Source organism: Bubalus kerabau, chromosome 2 (genome assembly GCF_029407905.1).
Source record: "Bubalus kerabau isolate K-KA32 ecotype Philippines breed swamp buffalo chromosome 2, PCC_UOA_SB_1v2, whole genome shotgun sequence".
In the NCBI taxonomy this organism is placed as follows: Eukaryota; Metazoa; Chordata; class Mammalia; order Artiodactyla; family Bovidae; genus Bubalus; species Bubalus kerabau.
In genome coordinates, this window is record NC_073625.1 from 39,372,151 (window position 1) to 39,391,532 (window position 19,382).

Sequence of the window (19,382 nt, forward strand, 5' to 3'; positions counted from 1 at the left end):
CTTTGCTGCAGTGCTGGAATGCTTGCATCCTACAGAATCCAAACAAACTGTAGGAGACTAAAAATAACTGTGTGCATGTGCAGTTGGGGCGATTTCTTCAACCCAAAAGACACACAAAGACAAAAATAAACTCAGCAGTCATTTCTGAAGAGCCAGGAGCAAAAACTGAGTGCAAGAACAAAAGTAGGGTACTGAGCACCCTCTGCACTCAACACCACAAAAAGGTGAGCAAACCACCTGAGCCACGCCTCCAGCCTGAGCCCACCCCAACCCTCACCCCAAATAAGGAAGAAGCTCCCTGCTCCAACCCTAACCCTTCTGGGAGCTAGCAAGGGAACTATTGCTTCACACACACACACACACACACACACATTCTGGAAGCTAGCAAGGGAACTACTGCTTCTCTCTCTCTCTCTCTCTCTCTCTCACACACACACACACACACACACACACACACACTCTTCCGGCCAGAGCAGGAGCCCCAGTAAAGCCTTGCCTGAATCTCTCCTCTGCCCTCTACTCAATTTCTGAAGATTGCGGAAGGCCAAGACTGGTCGTACCACGTGGGGGAAGGTGTCTCCAAAGAGCAGTTTCACTTCTTACATGTGGGAATCTTGATTAACCGTCAAGTCCATGTTGGGGGGGGGGGGGGGGGGAATGTGCGGTCAGAGATCGTGATGGATTTAAGAGTGAGAAACGGGGAAAATGCCAGCTTTCATGCCCTCCAGGGTTTCGAAAAGACTCCTTAACGGTTCCAAGTCAGCTCCTCCCACAGACGCCCGTGTGCTCTCTGACTAGTGATTCACCAGACTGCCGCTCAGCGGCTCGAGGCGGGGGCCGGTTTCCGCGGCCCTAACACTCACCGAGTCCTGTCCCAGGGCCGGTCACAGGGCTGGGGGACCTCCGCTGCGCACATCCAGAGGCCGGGCGTAATCGGTGCTTTACCTGACTTAGCAACCAGACCACTCAAGCTGCCTCTCTTCCCTCCCTCCGCCCCGTCTAGTTACCCGGGAAAAACCCGAGGGAAACCCGGGAAAAAACGTTGAGCCGAAGAGCCCAGCCCAAACGCAACCTGCAGTGGGGTCTCCGGCCGGAAACCTCCCCGTCCCGGGTCGGCCGGAGGGGAAGGGGCGGGGGCGCAGGAGGCGGGCGGGCGGCGCGGAGGATGCACGCGGGGGTTCTGGGCCTGTCCGCCCTGCTGCTGGCGGCCGAGCAGAGCGCGCGTGAGTGCGGGGCAGGCCATGCTCGCCCCTCCGACCCACCCTGACGCCCGGGGACCCTCACCCCCGCCCCGCCACGGCGGTGCCCTGCACCCCAGCACTGCGCGCCAGTGCTAGCCCTGGGCACTCCGCACCCCCGCCCAGCCCCTCGGGGATCCCCGCGAACGCGTGACCTCCCGGGGAGGCGTAAATCCCCCAGAGGATGCATGGACCCCTGCCCCGCTGCATGCAAGGTCTTCCGGGTGCCTGAGACCTCTCCCTTGCGGATGCACAATCCTCTTCCCGACCCCCAGCCCTCGTCCCCAGCGGACGGGCGATCCTCGCCGGGAGTCTGGGAACGTCTGACCCGCCCCCGACACCCCACCCCCCCCCCCCCCCCCCCCCGCCTTCCCTCCAGAAGGCCTCTCGGTGCTGCGGGGCCGGGGCGCTGCACGCGGGCCTGGCGCGCCCTGCTCATCCCTGCCCGCTCCCTCGCCCGCCTGGGCTCCGGGCGGCGCGGGGAGCCGTTTGGGGCCGGGTTGGGGTGGGACCGAGCTCGACGTCCGCGGAGCTCTGGAGGGACAGTTCACATCCTGGCCAGAGGCTGCCGGTTGGGGACCCCCAGGCCGAGTGCTGAGCGCGGGCCCGCAGCCGCGGAGGAGCGAGCGCGGGGAGCGGTTTCGCGCCTTTCCAGTTTGAACGCGTAACTCCTTCAGTGCCGGCGCCAAGGCCTCCGCCCCTCTCTGCCCCGCTCCCTGCAGCCGCTTCTTTCTCCGCGGGGTCCCCCCGGATGGCGGGTGCGAAGTGGATTTGATGGGGCTCCAGCTTCGAGACCCCCAGGGTTCGTCGCCCCTCCCCAGCTCGCACCACTTTTGAGTGCCGGGCCCTGAACTTGACCCCTGGGAGCGCGTTGCCCGCCCCCCGCCCCCGACCTAGTGTTATCAGGGCCCTTATGAACTGCGGTCCGTGCAGTTCCCCTGAGGTTTCTAAGGTGCACAGAGGAGGCGCCAGGCTGACATCTGCCCCTAAACTCCCGCCCGGGGCCAGCGCCCCCGATGAGACAGGACCCCAGTCCCAGTACCCACTCCAGGGGGTCCCCAAGACCAGCCTCCTCCTTCCCTCCCAGCCAGGGCTTGGGCATTCCTCAGGTTGGGGAGGCTGTGACTCCACCTGACGCTTTTTGCCTGGGGGACCCTAGTTTGCTGTGTGTGCCGGGTGATTAGAACAGGGGACCGAACCAAGGAGATCCAACCAGTCCATCCTAAAGGAAATCAGCCCTGAATATTCATCGGAAGGACTGATGCTGAAGCTGGAGCGCCAGTACTTCAGCCATGTGATGTGAACAGCTCACTCATTGAAAAAGACCCTGATGCTGAGAAAGATTGAAAGCTGGAGGAGAAGAGGGCGACAGAGGATGAGATGGTTGGATGGCATCACTGACTCAACGGACATGAGTTTGAGCAGACCCCTGGGAGATAGTGAAGGACAGAGAAGCCTAGTGTCCTGCAGTCCATGGGGTCTCAAAGAGTCAGACAGGACTTAGCGACTTAACAAAACACAGAGCCTGTGAACCAAGGAGGGGCTGCCCAAGCCGGGGCTTCTCAGTCTACCCGGGGCTGCTACCCTCTTGCTGCTGCAATTCACAGCCTCATGCACCCATAAATCCATGTTAAACTCTAACATTGGGAAACCCAAGCAACAGTCGTATCAAACAATTCCTGTGAGTCTGGGCACCCACCTCTAAAGTCATTCATCAGGGAGGGCAGATCTGAATTAGATCCGAATCAGCTCCTTCCACCACCTGACCCTTGTTGCTGTTTAGTCGCTAAGTCATGTCCAACCCTTCTTCCACACGAGGGACTGTAGCCTGCCAGGCCCCTCTGTCCGTGGGGTTTCCCAGGCAAGAATACTGGAGTGGGCTGCCATGTCCTCCTCCAGGGGATCTTCCCAACTCAGGGATCAAACCCATGTCTGCTGCATTGTGGGCAGATTCTTTACCACTGAGCCACCTGGGAAACCCAACCCTGTCTTAGGATCTTCTGTCCCCAGAGGGAAGGTTTTACATTTTTGAGCACGTGCTAAGTACCCAGTGTTTTGTGCATGCTGCCGTATGCGAACCAGCAGTCCCCTTCTCGGACCATGATGTCTGATCCTTTGGGTAGCTCTGGCCCTTCCATTCAACCTCCTTCCCCTCTAGGCTGCTTGTGGGCTCTGCCGGCTCCCAGGCTGGGTCTAGCAGGCAGCCCGGCCAACTCTGGGGATGCAGTGTTGCCCAGGCCCGCCCCCCCCCCCCCAGCCTCCCACTAACCCTCTGGTCCTTCCTCTTTGGCCCCAGGCCTCTGCGCTGTGGTTTACTACTTCACCACAGGCCGGCTCTTCTGGGCCTGGCTGGTCCTCTCGGTGCTACTGCCCGGCTTCTTGGTCCAGGGCCTGAGCTATCTCTGGTTCCGAGAAGATGGACGTCAAGGTGGCTGCTTGCTGGTGGTCCTGCACCTCCTCCAGCTCGGCGTGTGGAAGCGGTAAGAACAGACAGCCCCTTTCACCCCGCTGGGTGACTTTACACCTGAGATAGGAGAGTCACTCTACACATAGAAACCCATAGAAAGTGAGTCGGTTCGGGGCAGCCCATGTGAACCCCACCCCTTCACCCCACGAGGGTGGCACAGATTGAAGCAGTGCAGTAGGCTGTATGGTGACATTTGCATTAAGTTTTTATTGCAAGAAGAAACCATTTGAGTTCCAGGGCCAAAGTTTTCCATAAAAGGCAGCCTGGACAGGCGAGTGCTCAGCGGGCTGGCCTGTGGGAGACCAGACCAGTGCAGCCCCTTAGCTCAGGGTACAGGAAGGCGCCCAGGGTGGGAAGGCTGTCCAAGGAGTGGTTGTCTAGTCTCAGATCTCAGGCTGTGCTGGTGGGTATTTTATGCCCTCAAGCTGTAGCCCAAGGCTTTCTTTAGAGGAACTGAAGTGAGCTTTATGGTGTCTCAGCAGACTCTGAGGAGGGAGTGCATCTCAAGCTGGAGACAGAGGGTGCTTCTTTTTTTTTTTTTTTTTTTGGCCTTGCAGCCAGGCATGTGGGATCTTAGTTCCCTGACCAAGGATCGAACCCTGGGGCCTCTGCAGTGAAAGCCCAGAGTCCTAACCATTGGACTGCCAGGGAATACCCCAGAGGGTGCTTCTTATAAAGATATCATGCAGCTAGCCAAATTTCACTGGGATTCTCTGAGCTGGATCCCTCCATCTCTAAAAGCCCCAAAAGCATTTTCAGCCACACCAATTTAGCCTAATGGTGGACCGTTGTGTTCAAGCTGTGTGGTTTCTCTGAAAAGATGAGATTCTGACCAGTGGGGAGAGAGCAGAGGCAGCTTTTCCTTCTGGCTCAGGGGGGCTTGGAGCCTGTCATGGGCACTACTCACGTGTGCAGATGCTTCTCTCAGCCCAGCTTGGTCTGAAAACCATTAAGGGCTTGAGTCCTTCTGGGGACCACCTGGTACGTTATAGCCAACAAGCATGTGACCTCAAAGACAGACCACCTCTTGAAAAAATGAATCAGCTTTCCCCTAAGCAAACATGTCATAGCTCAGAAGAAGAGTAAAGTCCATGCCAGTCACTTGAGAGAAGCTTCCTGAATAACTGTCAGATAAGTTTGCCTTCTGGGGTCCTGTGGGGACCCTCCGGCTCATCCGATCCAGTACCTTTTTCAGAAGTGGGGCAGGGTCAGGCTCACATGTCTACTTTCATGCTGGTGTCCAACGCTGACCCCCTACTCTTCCCCAAGTCTCTCCAATGATGTCATGAATACTAAATACATTTTTTTAAATGGAAATAAGTGAAGAGACATGAAGATTAGAAATTAGGAAGAACAACTAGTCATCTATATCTCTTCTTATTTTAAAAAATCAGTTAAGGTGACTAAAATATATATATATAATTTAAAAGGACAAAAAAAAAAAGGCAAGAAGAAAGAAAAGAAGTGAGAACATTCAGGAAGCAGAAGGGAGTGCTGGAAAAGAAGGTAATGGCAAAATACAGTTACTTGAGGTGAACAGTACAGTTACTTGAGGTGAACAGTACAGTTACTTGAGGTGAACAGTACAGTTACTTGAGGTGAACAGCCAATTTGGGTCTGAGTTTAGCTGGTAGTTCAGATGGTAAAGCGCCTGTCTACATATACGGGAGACCTGGGTTCAATCCCTGGGTCAGGAAGATCTCCTGGACAGGAAATGGCAATCCACTCCAGTACCATTACCTGGAAAATCCCATGGACAGAGGAGCCTGATAGGCTACAGTCCATGGGGTCGCAAAGAGTCAGACACGAATGAGTGACTTCACTTTTGTTAACATAAGAAGCTCCATGGTTTCTGTGTTTAAAAAAAAACAAACAAACAAAAAAAACGAACAAATTGAAATCTACTTCCTTAGAAGAAAGCTTTGAAAGTTAAAGTAGAAAACAAATCTATTTCTCATCCTGCAAGCAGCATATCTGGCTTTCACAAAGAAGACACTGGATAATGAATTGTCTTTAAGTAAATCCACCCGGAATTTTGTAATGGACTCCCAATCAGGGTTAGTCAAGAAGCCTCTCAGCAAACTGCAGTTCAGTAAAAGCGCCTCTAGGTGGAGCCAAAGCAACTCTGTTTGCGCAATCCTCTATCAGTTCAGTTCAGTTCAGTCGCTCAGTAGGGTCCGACTCTGCAACCCCATGGACTGCTGCACGCCAGGCCTCCCTGTCCATCACCAACTCCCGGAGTTTACTCAAACTCATGTCCTTTGAGTAGGTGATGCCATCCAATTATCTCATCTTCTGTCATCCCCTTCTTCTGCCTTCAATCTTTCGCAGCATCAGGGTCTTTTCAAATGAGTCAGCTCTTAGTATCAGGTGGCCAAAATATTGGAGTTTCAGCTTTAGCATCAGTCCTTCCAATGAATATTCCGAACTGATTTCCTTTAGGATGGACTGGTTGGATCTCCTTGCAGTCCAAGAGACTCTCAAGAGTCTTCTCCAACACCACAGTTCAAAAGCATCAATTCTTTGGCACTCTTATCCATACATGACTACTGGAAAAACCATAGCTTTGACTAGACGGACCTTTTCAAAAAGGGATCCTGGCCTGGATGGTAAAGAATCCACCTGCAATGCAGGAGACCCAGTTTGATCACTGGGTCTGGAAGGTCCCCTGGAAGAAATGGCAACCCACTCCATTTCGTGCCTGGAGAATCCCATGAACAGAGAAACCTGATGGGCTACAGTCCATGGGGTCACAAAGAGTCAGACATGACTGAATGACCTAGCACACATGCAGCTCGATACAATGCAGAAGACTGTACTAACTACAGAGAAACCAATTAAACAAAAACCTCCTGACGTAAAGTAGCTTATAAAAAGTTCAAGGAGTTAAAACATAAATGTTTTCCTTTTTTTTCTTTTTTCCGGCCACATGTCATGGGATCTTAGTTCCCCCATCAGGTACAGGGTTTGAATCTGTGTCCCCTGCATTGGAAGTGCAGAGTCTTAACCATTGGACTGCCAGGGAAGTCCCATGTATTGTTTTTTTTAATTCCAAATAATACAGATAATGTTAAGTCTGACTGTTCAAAAGAACTTGACATTAGTAACTACTTGTTTAAACAAAGTCAGTTACATTTTTCTATTTTGTTTTTATATTTCTACTCTAATGCTATATGTTACCAACGAGTAAAAAAATTTTAAGGCTGTAAATGCATTTGTAAACTCAGCATGAGATCATAGAAGAATACCTAATCCATCTCATCCTGAGCCTGTGTTTTGGGTTAAAAATATTTGTTTAGTGGAAGGGAAAAATTATTACAAAGAAAGTTGAGATGAGCTTTAAAGATATATAAGGCAAGCTTAATATCGATGGGTATAAAATTTAGCATTTAAAAGTTTGTAATATACATTCCCATCAATAAGCTCATGAAAAGATGCTCAATTTCACTAACCATTAGGGAAATGCAAATCAAACCACAATGAGATACCACTTCACACCCATTAGGATAGCTACTATCCCCCACCACCACAAAAAAAAAAAAAAAAAAAGGGAAATAACATGTTAGCAGGGATGTGGAGAAATTAGAACCCTTGTGTACTGTTGGTGGCCATCTGAAATAGTGTAGGCACTGTGGAAAGCAGTATGCTGCCAAGTCGCTTCAGTCATGTTCGACTCTGTACAACTCCATAGACGGCAGCCCACCAGGCTCCCCCGTCCCTGGGATTCTCCAGGCAAGAACACTGGAGTGGGTTGCCATTTCCTTCTCCAATGTATGAAAGTGAAAAGTGAAAGGGAAGTCGCTCAATCGTGTCCGACTGTTATCGACCCCATGGTCTGCAGCCCACCAGGCTCCTCTGTCCATGGGATTTTCCAGGCAAGAGTACTGGAGTGGGGTGCCATTGCCTGCTCCGGAAAGCAGTATAGTAGTTCCTCAATTACTTAAACACAGAATTACCGTATAATCCAGCAATTCCACTTCTCGGTAAATATCCAAACAGGTTGAAAGCAGTGTCCTGAAGAGATCTTTATACACCTACGTTCATAGCAGCATCATTCAAAATAGCCAAAACATGAGGCAACCCAAGTGTCCATTAACGGATGAACGGATAAGTAAGGTGTGGTCTATACATGCAATGGAAAACAGAAGCAAATTCTGTAACATGCTACAGTACGGATGAGTCTCGAGGACATGATGCAGTAAGATACATGTTGTATAATTCCACTTACATGAGGTGCCTAGAATGGCCGAAACCATAGAGACAGAGGTTAGAATGGTGGTTGCCAGGGCCTGGGGGAGAAGGGTCCATGACCATGCCACTGGGCATTTTATGCCCACCTTGTCCTCTCTCCCAGGACCCCTCTCACCCCTCTCATTTTGGCACGTCTTTCTTCCTGCTTAAAACTTGGCGTGTGTGTGTGGCATTCTTTCCATAACTCAGTCTTGGGCTTCTAGAGAAGGTCTTCAGTTTCTTTTGCGGCCTCTGCAGTCTCCAGCAGGTGGGGGCAGCCCATAAAGATGCCTGCTGAATGAACAGGGGCAGCTGGGAGGGTAGGAAGGGGGCTGGGATGTCCCCAGAACTGAGGATTCAGGACCCGAAGGGCAGCTACAGGTTTGGCTTCATCTGCTTTTTCTTAACATTCTGTTTGGGTCAGAGATCACAGCTTCAAAGACTCAGTGAGAAATCACTTCACTCTGGGATCCAAGTCATGAAAAAGGAAAGCTGTTTTCTCTTGAGCCCCTTTCCTGGGCTCTCGGTACCCTGATTAAGAACATTTCAAAGAGGACCCCCTCCTGTTCTGGCCGAAGAAACGTTGGCCAGAGATCAGAGAGAGAGGGCGTTTGGGGTGACTTGAAAGGCACACCCAGCTCTGGTTCAGAAATCAGTAAATTTAAATGATTTCCAGTTTTTCTTAACTTGGATAGGACTGAAGTTTGCGATCGCCCGTGGACTTGGCAGGCACGCCTGCCCCTGCTGCAGGCAGGTGTAGGGATCACCTTATTCCTGCCCCTGGGAGGGTGAGGGGGAAATTGCTATGAAAACCTGAAGTCCTCAGAGCCTGCAGTGACATTTTTATACATGCATGACTATCCAGGTGGCACAGGATGGTGGTCCATGGCACCTCCGGTCGTCTTGCATGAGGCTGAAGCATCAGGAAAGGTTTCGAGGGTGGGCTTATTGGAAGTAGAATGAAACAGGAACACTTACTGACTTTTTTTTTTTTTCCTCTTGTGTTGACTCCTTTTCCTGGATGTGAGGAATACTCCTCCCCCTGGAGGTGCCAGTGTGTTCCTGTGCCCGGGCCAGCCTGGTCTTGCAGACCCTCCAGTAGCCCCCTGCCCTCCCTGCCGTCCAACGGGACTGCATTAATTCCCATCGTGAGAGGCTCTGGAGAAGGGCATGGCAACCCACTCCCATATTCTTGCCTGGAGAATCCCATGGACAGAGGAGCCTGGCGAGCTACAATCCAGGGGGTCACACAGAGCGACTGACACTGGCAGCCCCGGGGTCGGGGAGGGGGCTCAGGCTTAGCTCGGGATTCGCAGGGCTCAGAGAGAGCCCCAGCAAACCTGTCTGCTCCCAGCTCCCAACCCAGCAGCCCTTCCATGTGTGGGCAGAGTGAGGTCCACTGGGCAGGATTCCTACACTGGGAACAAGAGCGCCACCCTCAGCCTAGAGTCAGGGCTCAGGGACCTGGGATGCAGGCGTGGCGGGCTAGGCCCTAGAAGGCTCTCGGTCTCTAGGTGATACCCCAGGAGAGGGGTCCAACTGAGCCCTTGCAGTGCGGTTCTGAGTCCTGGCCCTCCTCCGCCCCAGGCATTGGGACGCTGTGTCCGCCACCCTCTGGAAGGAAGGGCAGGCCGCCCCCCAGGCCCGGCTGCTGCTGTGGGAGGCAGACCTGGCGGCCCTGCACCTCCTCGAAGCCCTGCTTCAGGTCGGGCCCCACCTGCTGGTCCAAACATATGTTTTCCTCGCCTCTGACTTCACTGCTCCCGTGCCAGGTGAGTGACTTCCACCCCCGACCGCAGACTGCCTGACTTCTCATGGGGGACAGAAGCTAACTCCTTGTTTAGCAAACCCTGGCAACCTAAGATATCCCCTGTTAGGCAGAGTTAGGGCAGCCCAAGCTCACTACAGTGCACAAAAGTGAAAAAGTGAAAGTGTGAATCACTGTCGTGTCCGACTCTTTGCGACCCCATGGACTGTAGCCCTCCAGGCTCTTCAGTCCATGGGATTCTCCAGGCAAGAACACTGGAGTGGGTCGCCATTTCCTCCCCCAGGGGATCTTCCCAACCCAGGGATCAAATCTAGGTCTCCTGTATTGCTGTCAGATTCTTTTACCATCTGAGCCGCCAGGGATGTTACCTACGATGCTCAAGGTGATGGTTAAAACTGGCTTTTGTCTGGGGCGGTGAGTTCCCAGGGGGTGGACTTCCTTCGTGGGGGTTGGTCCATGAGAGGAAAGTTGCAGGTGGTGAGAGGACCCTGAAAGCACCTTGGGGAGGCCTGTGCTGCCCCTTGTGAGATCAGTATGTTTGTTTCTCCTGGGACTAACTCTGTGCAGCCTGAGCCTAACCCCTTGAGAGCAGTGGGATCAACACCTCGGGAGCCGGCAGAGGCTCTGGCACTCAGGCCAGGGCTCAGGGTGTCTCCTCCGGGCCTGGCACCCCCTACTGTTCTGGTTTTGTTTATCTGGTTACATCTCCTTTGTATGGACTGAGGGCTTCCCGATTGGCACAAGTGGTAAAGAATCCACCTGCCCGTGCAGGAGATAGAAGAGACGTGAGTTTGATCCCTGAGTCAGGAAGATTCCCCTGGAGGAGGACATGGCCACCCATGCCAGTATTCTTGCCTGGAGAATCCCACAGAGGAGCCTTTCAAGCTATGGCTCACCAGGGGTTGCAGAGTTGGACACAACATACATGCATGCGTATGGATTGAACTGCAAAGTACAACTGAGATGAAATACCATGTTCAGAGCTGTTAAGAGCTACTTTGTCATAAACCAGAGGTGCTCGAGGGAAAGTGGCTGGGCTGCTTTTTTTTAATAATTTTATTTATTTATTTATTGACTGCCCTGGGTGTTCATTTTGCTGTGTGGGCTTTCCTCTGGTTGCTTTGAGTGGGGGCTACCCTCTAGTGGTGGGGTGTGGGCTTCTCGTTGCAGGGCACAGGGTCCAGGTGAAGGGGCTTCAGTAGTTGTGGCAGGTGGGCCCGGTAGGTGCAGCTCCCGGGCTCGCAAGCACAGGCTCAGTGGTCATGGTGCTCAGGCTGAGTTGGTCCCTAGCACATGGGATCTTCTTCCCAGACCAGGGATCAAACCCATGTCTCCTGCATTGGCAGATGGCTTCTTTACCACTGAGCCACCAGGGAAGCCCTTGAGCCTTTTTTCTTAAGTGTGAACCCACGGAGAGCCCAGCCTACCTTGGTGGGGAGGAGTACCCAAGTCCTCGTTTCTTCTGCATGGAGACAGGCCTGCATGTTTGCATGGAGGTGACAATGCCCTCTGTGAAGGCAGGTTTTGTCGGTTAGCGGTCCTAGGGTCCCGCTTGCCTTCCAGGAGTGAGTGCCCTGTGCTCCTTGACCACGCTCTCCTGGGCCCTGGTGTGCTATGCCCGATCCCTGCGCTCCGTGAAGCCGGACCACCCCTCTGCACCCTGGATGGCCCTTGGCTGCCAGCAGCTCTGGAGGATGGGCATGGTCGGGGCTCGTGTCCTCAGCCTGGTTCTCTTCTTCTGGGCTTACCGCGTCTGGGTGCTGGTTGTCGCAGGTAAGCTGAGCTTCTGTCCCTACAGTCTACTGCTGCACAACAAGCAACCCCAGAGCTTAATGCCTGAAAAGAACCATTGGTGAGCAACAACCCAGCCTCTGAGGGCCGACCGGGGTTCTCTGGGGCTTCCTGCCTGCAGGGTCTTCGCACCATCCCTGTAGGCTTGCAGGTATCTGGACCCACAGAGGGGCTTCCCTGGGCTGGCTGTTCAGATATCCTGCACCCGGGGCCCCTCCACCCTGTCCATGCAGGAGAGCCAGCTGGCTTCAGACACGGCAGCTGAGAATTCCAAGAGCAAGGGGATGAGAGCGGCCAGTCCTCTTAAATCTAGCCCAGACCTGGATCAGCATGACTTCGGCTGAATTTTGCCCGGCAAAGCGGTCTTGGCCACCCCAGGTTCAGGCATGTGGAGGGATGCCCTGAGTGTCCCTGAGTGTCCAGGGAGAGAGGAGTGCACGAAGGCTCACGTGACATTAAACGTGCGAATGTTTTGTGTCCCTCGGATCTCTCCTGGGTTTTCATCCGTCTCCTTGTATGCCGAGTCACATGCCGTCAGAACAGAGAGGAGGGTTACCGCCCCGGATTCTAAGTCCCTGCCCCACCCCTCCTGCTTCCCCCAGCCCTCTCCCCTCTCTGGGCCCTGACTCCCGGGGCTGCTCTCTCCAGGTGCCCACTGGCTGGTGATGACCTTCTGGCTCGTGGCTCAGCAGAGTGACATCGTGGACAGCACCTGCCGCTGGAGGCTCTTCAACCTGCTCATGGGTGCCGTGTTCATCCTCTGCTACCTCAACCTCTGGGACGGCCCCTCCAGAAACAGGATGGTCACATTCTACACGGCAAGTGATCCTAACTTTACTGTATATGTGGAACATGGGCATGTATGTGTGTGCATGTGTGCAATTGTGCATGCATATCTATTATGAAGGAATAGCTTGATTTTAGGAAAAATTCTAAAAGGAATTATAGTCTTGAGCAGAGATGATGGTCTCTGAAAGGAGCAACCGGATGTCTGTTTCCACGTAGTTACCATAGCGAGGATTGTGGTGTATTTGGTGATGCTTTTCAGCGACTCTCTACATCAGCCCATCTGATAAATATAATCACAGTTCTATTCTTTGTCATATGCATGACATCCTTGTCAATCAGCTCAATTTATAGCTGAGTTATAGCTGTGGTCATAGATAGTGTGAAAAACACAAAGGTGACATAATGCTTATCTGTAGGCAGCTTCTAGTCCATTAGAGGAAATAAGCTTGTACCCAAATAATAACAAATAACCTCTGGGACGGCCCCGCCAGAAACAGGATGGCCACGTTCTACATGGCAAGTGATCCTAACTTTATTGTATATGTGGAATGTGGGCATGCATGCGTGTATATTATTTGTACCCAAATAATAATAGAGAGGCAGAATGTGGATCAATGCCAGCAGAGAAAGCAGTGTCTGAATCTCATAGGATTATCACTTCCTGCTCGGATGACCAGGGACACTTTTGACGAGAGGCAGGAAGTTGAACTGTATTGCAGAAGTCAAAGGAGAGCCTGGATCAGCCACAGGCTTCAGAGCTGAGGCTTTGGAACCAGATGGCTTCCATGGGACCCTGGCTCTGTCATTAACCGTTACCAACTGTGACTGAGAATTTAGACTCTCTGGACCTATTTTTTCATCAGCGCTTCAGAAACTCACCTCTTGGTGTCGCTGAGAGAATAATGTTAAGACCTACCTACTTTTCAGGGTCCCTGTGAAGAGTAAATAAAATAATAAACTCGGGCTGAAATAAGAAACCAAGAGTGGCCTTTACCAAAAATAGAAGTTGAGACTTTCAGAGGTGCCGGTGCTTCAGGACGGAGACCAGAGTGAAGGGAAAAGCCGGGGAGGCAGGTCCGGTCCAGGGCAGGTGATGGCGTGGTCATCTCCAGGTTTAGGAGAGCCCCGTAGAGCTCGCTGACCCCTGAGGCCACAGGCCCACAGAGGACCCATGATACTGGGTGAGTCACGCCAAGCCTCAGTCTCCACATCTGGAAATTGGGAGTAACCAGGCCCCTCACACCGTGTGGGCTGAGGGCTGGGTGTGTGGTCCAGCCCAGCCCACAGGCACTGTGAATAAAAGAGGGTGAATTTCATTGTCCGTTTGTGGGAGCATCACGCTGACGTGCTGATGTCCAGAGGCGCCCTGAGAAGCAGAACTAAATGAGATGTTTCACATTGGCTGCTTCTGCTGGCTTTTGTCACATTCACACCCTCGTCAGCAGATCGTGTCCCGGTAGTTTTAGGGGCCATTATACAAGGAAGGGGTACTTCCCAGGTGGCTCGCTGGGTAAAGAATCTGCCTGCCATGAAGGAGAAGCAAGAGACTCAGATTCAACCCCTGGGTCCCAAAGATCCCCTGGGGGGGTGCATGGCAACGCACTCCAGTGTTCTTGTCAGGAGAATGCCATGGACAGAGGGCCTGGCGGGCCCCAGTGCAGGGGTTGCCCAGAGCCAGCCATGACTGAAGTGACTGAGCGCACGTGCATCATACAAGGAAGGGGGAAAAGTGCTTCCTGCTTTCCAGCCGTCTTAGGCACTGGACCACTGAGCTCAGAGCAATCAAGCAGGAGAGGCAGAAATTAGACAGTGCGGAAGTTTCAAATGGGGAGAAGCCGCAGAAGCACAATAAAGGCTGTGGAACCGGGGGCGCCCAAGGGAGAGCACATGTGGATGGTGCTGAGATAATACATCCAGACACGGAGGAAAGGCAAGGGACACAGATGCTGATAACTCAACTGCAACAAGGAGAGGCGTCCTGCATGGACTGACCCCTCACCTCCATTTATGTGGAGGCGACTGCACATTTTAAAGGGGGAACGGGGTGGAGGGAACAGTGTGGTCTCCGCCAAAGTCGGGGAGTGACTGCACACCATCTGCACACCATCGTTCACACAATTCCCACGTATTCATGACGGGAGGCAGCGTTAACACACTTTAGAGCTGGGTTTCCCTGGTGACTCAGATGGTAAAGAATTTGCCTGCAGTGTGGGAGAACCGGGTTCAATCCTTGGGTCGGGAAGCTCCCCTGGAGAAGGAACTGGCACCCCATTTCAGTATTTTTGCCTGGAAAATCCCATGGACAGAGGAGCCTGGCGGGCTATAATCCATGGGGTCACAAAGAGTCGGACATGACTGAGCAACTAACACATATACAGAGCTGGGAGAGTCATCCCCTGGGATGTTTGTGTTTCCAAGGGCTGGTTCTCAGGTCCTGGAGAAGACAGCTCTGGGCGGTCAAAGACTGACATTTCAGAGGAGCAGAGAAAATATGTATAATTGCAGGCTTTCTAAAGTAGCTCCCCTGCGTGGAGGGGTCTGGGCCGCTCTTGCCTTATGACCAGGTTTTTTCCAGAACAAACAGTAAGTGCTCCGGGTAGCACCGAGCTTTCTCAGGCAGGAACTTCTTTGGGGCTGGGTCACCACGCTGGGGATGCAGGCTTGAGCTATTAGAAAGTACGTTAGTGTTGGTTTCAAACAGTTGTTTCTGCTTCAGGTCTGCAGTTGTTATAGGCCAAGAAGAGTGCTCAGAGGAGCCCGTCTGAGTCAAGTTTGGTCCAGAAGAGCATCTTTGTCAGTGGAAAGTGGTTGCATTCACCTCCTGTTGGTTCTGTTTTTCTGGAGGGCCCTGACAAACGCAACCACTAGAAACAGAACCAGTGAGATATGTCTAGATTCATAATTGATTTGGTACAGGGATTTTCTCATGCAATTACAGCGCCACCAAGTCCCACAGTCACCCTCCGCAAGCTGGAGAACCAGGAAGCTGGTGATTATTCAGTCCAGGCCCAAAAGACCAAGAACCATGACTCCGGTGTCCAGGGCTGGGTGGAGATGCGTGTCTTGGGCAAATATTTGGGGAAAAAAAAAAAATTCTGAAATTGTTATGAACGTTTGTGACTCACTGGAATCCAGTGTCACTGTGAGCTCTGCAGTTACTTTTAATTATCTCATGATAAAACTAACATGTATACAGTTAACATGAGACTATGCAACAGATAAAGCAGCAAACGGAATTCTCTGTCAGCCCCACCCGACTCACCAAAGGGACCCCTGCAGCCTTGTGAACCATGCCCTTCCGTTTTCTGTGCGTTTCTGCCTCTGCAGACACTTAGCGAGCTACAGTGAGAACAGGAGGGCCCCCTTGGCGGGAGAGGCTCGCTCGGCCCTGCCCTGCTGCTAGGGGGCCCGGTCAGCAGTGGGAGCCCCCAGCCCTGAAGGGGGCTGCAGGAGATCACGGAACTAGAGCGTGCCCAGGCTGCGTGCACTGCCCAGGCGTGCTGACTCTGCTGTTCTCACAGGTGATGCTGCTCGAAAACATCATCCTCGTGCTGCTGGCGACGGACTTTCTCCAGGGGGCCTCGTGGACCAGCCTGGGGGCCGTCGCAGGCATCTTGTCTGGATTTCTGATTGGTGAGCCTCAAGGTCGCCTTCGTTGTCCTTCCGTCCCCCACCCGCCTCCCACAACTTGCTTCTTTGCGGTCAGCTCACCCCAGGGGTAGGAACTGGGGCTCGGAAGCGGCTGGGTGGAGACCAGGGCCAGGCCCTGTGCTGAGGATGGCCAGGCCACCTCCCCAGGCATGAGGGCCTGGATCGGCCTTTGTCTCCTTAGCTCGGCCGTGCTCAGAGCCGCAAGCCAAGCAGGGGCCACCCCAGAGGTGGCCTGTTGGTGAGGCTGGAGGGGCTCAGGCAGAGCCAGGCCGGCTGGCCCTTACCCCCAGCTTCCAGGGGCAGGGGAACCCCCGACTGTCCAGTGCCCTGGACTAGAGTCTTCAGTGGGGAGGTGGAGCCCAGGCTATAAAGCAGCAGCTCCAGCTTCCACCTTGAGCTGCCTGGATAAACATTTGTTGAGTGCCTATTGCATGCCAGCCTGGGGCTGCCACCAAGAAACCAGTTAAACAGCAGGCTTTTGAGGAAAGTCTGTCTTCATCGAACAGACACAGCCCTGCAACTGGCAGGATGGGGTGCAGACGGGGTCAGCTCCCCTTTCTTGGTCTCGGGGGGCTCCTCATAGCAGAAGGGGGACAATCCCTCCTGCCCACTGACCATGAGGACTTAGGACACTGGGTGGAAATGGCCTGAGCTGTGCCCCCTGCAGAGACAACACTGGGTCACCCTCCATTAGGAGCTCTGACCCCATTCCCCCAGAGATGCTGAGAGCAGGCGAGGGGACGTGTGTTGGGTTCCTTCTAGCTGCATCCTTGCTGCGTTTCCTGGCCCTGCCGAAGCTCACACCACCCCCCAACCCCCGCCCCCGTATCAGGCTTCATGCTGTTTATTACGAGCTCCCTGAAACCCGGCGCTTGGTCCAGTACAACAGGAAACTGGAAATAACGTGGGAGGATTACTGGAATGCTCTGCTAAATAAATTATTGCCGCAGTCAACACTTCTGATCAAAATAAATGAAGCTGACAACAATGTGATTCAGATGTTTGTGCACAAAGGAAGTTTTGTTGCTGCTCGTGGAAATTCCTTGATATGGGGGTTTTGATGGGTATGTTTAACCTCTGCTTGGGTCTTGTTTTTGAAATGATTATCTCTCTCTCCCTTCACTTTGGAATCCATCAATCAGTATGTGGATGGTTGTGTTCTGAGTATTTGACCCGGTTTTCTGAAAGTTAAATTACCTTTTCTATCAAACCTCTCTCTCTGTCTCACATACATGCACGCATACACCTAGAGGACTCGGCTGGAGCCTCCTTCAAGGAAGAAGTCATAAAATCTCTAAGATTTAAACGCTGTTCTTAAATTTTTTTAAGGGTAGAAACATTTGCAGTTTATTGGAACTGTGTATGTGTGTATGTGTGTGTATGGATGCACACTCAGTCACTCAGTTGTGTCTGACTCTTTTGCGACCCCATGGACTGTAGCCCATCAGTCTCCTCTGTCCATGGAATTCTCCAGACAATACTGGAGTGGGTTGCCATTTCCTTCTCCAGGGGATCTTCCCAACCCAGGGATCAAACCTGTGTCTCTTGCATCTCCTGCATTGGCAGGTGGATCCTTTACCGCTAGCACCACCTGGGAAGCCCTATTGGAGCTGGAACATACGTAAATTCCCCCAAATACCCACCTCTGATGCTCCAACAAGAGTCCTGTTTTGGATCCCAAATGATATTACTCTACTCAAAACTGGAGAACCCGGAATTCTGCAAACCACAGGGAGGATGCAGGACTTCAAAGAACGTAACCTTGTGCGTTTTTTCCCCCGCCCTGTTTTGCAGGCAGTGTCTCGCTGGTCCTTTACTACAGCCTGCTGCATCCGAAATCCACAGACATCTGGCGGGGCTGTGTACACACATCCTGTGGCCCCACAGAGGGTGATAAAGCAGAAGGAGACTCTTCTCCACAAGCCCTGGGCCCAGCTGGGGAGGGACTGGACAGCCTGGGGCCCTGCCCAGAGGAAACCAGTGAGCTCCCAAGCCTGGAGAAACCCCCGAGCCCACAGTGGGCGCCCCCAGAGGCTGGGCTGGAAAGCCAGACAGCGGGGGAGGCCTCTTTGCTCAGCCGCCACCACTGGCTGCTGGTGAAGCTCGCTCTGAAGACTGGGAACGTGTCAAAGATCAATGCAGCCTTTGGAGAAGACGGCCTGGCCCGCTTTTGCTCCCCTGAGTGGGGGTTGAGCGAACACCACAGCGAGGGGAGGACGCCCCCACCCCCGCAGCAGGAGCCCCCTTCATCACCCCAGGATCCTCTAACCTCAGAGGAAGGCTTTGAGTTTCCAGTGGTCCCCAAAGCAGAGGCTGACGAGACTTCAAGTTACCTGTCTTTTGACAGCCAGAGTCCTGACCGAGCTCCAGCCCAGCTGCCGTCTTCAGCTGCAGGGCGGGAGAGCTGCTCAGAGGAGGGATCCCGGGCCGCCCCTGGGGCGAGAGGTGTAGGGGGGCGCCCGGGGGGCGAGGGCGGGCAGGGCGGCTCCACGCTGTACTTCAGCGCCACCGCCGAAGAGGCGCTACCCTCCCCCGGGGAGCTGACGCCCCTCTCCGGGAGGGGGCTGGGGTTGGGCAGCTCCGCCCAGCCAGCCACCGAGCGCTTTCCCCTCAGCGTGGCCGACATCAGCCCCATCTTAGGCCCCGGAGGACGCTTGCAGCCCAGCAGCCGGACCTGGGGCGGCGCGGGGCTCCGGGGGCAGCGGGAGTCCCCGCGTCGCCCCGTCGCAGCTGGCACCCAGAGGCCGCTATCCGAGGTGCACCCGAGGCCCGCGGACGCACCCTGCCTCACGTCCACCCCGGTGCACGGCCAGCGCCGGGGGCTGCGGCCGCAGGGCGAGGCTGACGGCCGAGGTTTTCTCCGCTGAGCACGGTCAGTAGGTGACCCACAGGCCGGCCCGTCAGGCTGGTCGCTGGGGTAGGGACTTCCGACACCTCCACCCTTGAGTATGTCACAGCCCCTCCGGACGTCTGTCCGCTCCGCCTGAAAACGGGGGAACCGGATTAGATTTGTTTCTAAGGTCCCCGGCAAGCACCACACGCCACACTTCTCATAGGAGTCCTTCTCTAACACCGTGAGGGAGTCAACGACGATAAAGCTTCCTTCCAATCGCCTGCTTCTGGGTCGCCATTCCCTCCTCTTGGGGATCTTCCCTGACCCAGGGATTGAACCTGACTCTCCTGCATTGCAGGCAGATTCCTTACCATCTGAGCCATCAGGGAAGCCCCTGACAAACTCTATGATTCTTCTGTGGCTTCCCCAGTAAACTCAAGGGTAAAACCTAGAGCCCTATTTTATTCTGTTAATAACACTTAAGTGGTTATTAGTCACTCTTCTTTTAAATGTATTTTAGCTGCATTATTTTATGAAATCCATTGTAAGCCTCAGGACACCTCGGGCCTCTGTCCTGTAGAAGGAGAGTCAGAGAAAAGCCAGAGCTGGACAGAG

General features: G+C 53.6%; 1 protein-coding gene across 1 annotated transcript; it reads left to right on the top strand.

Annotated features, from left to right (window-relative positions):
• Positions 1-1,165: 1,165 nt before the first annotated feature.
• Positions 1,166-18,801, top strand: XKR5 (XK related 5). Its single transcript, XM_055570052.1, has 7 exons — positions 1,166-1,223; positions 3,535-3,718; positions 9,523-9,707; positions 11,267-11,476; positions 12,143-12,312; positions 15,805-15,916; positions 17,729-18,801. The coding sequence occupies exons 1-7, from the start codon at positions 1,166-1,168 to the stop codon at positions 18,799-18,801; spliced, it is 1,992 nt and encodes a 663-aa protein (XP_055426027.1).
• The last annotated feature ends 581 nt before the right edge of the window (positions 18,802-19,382 follow it).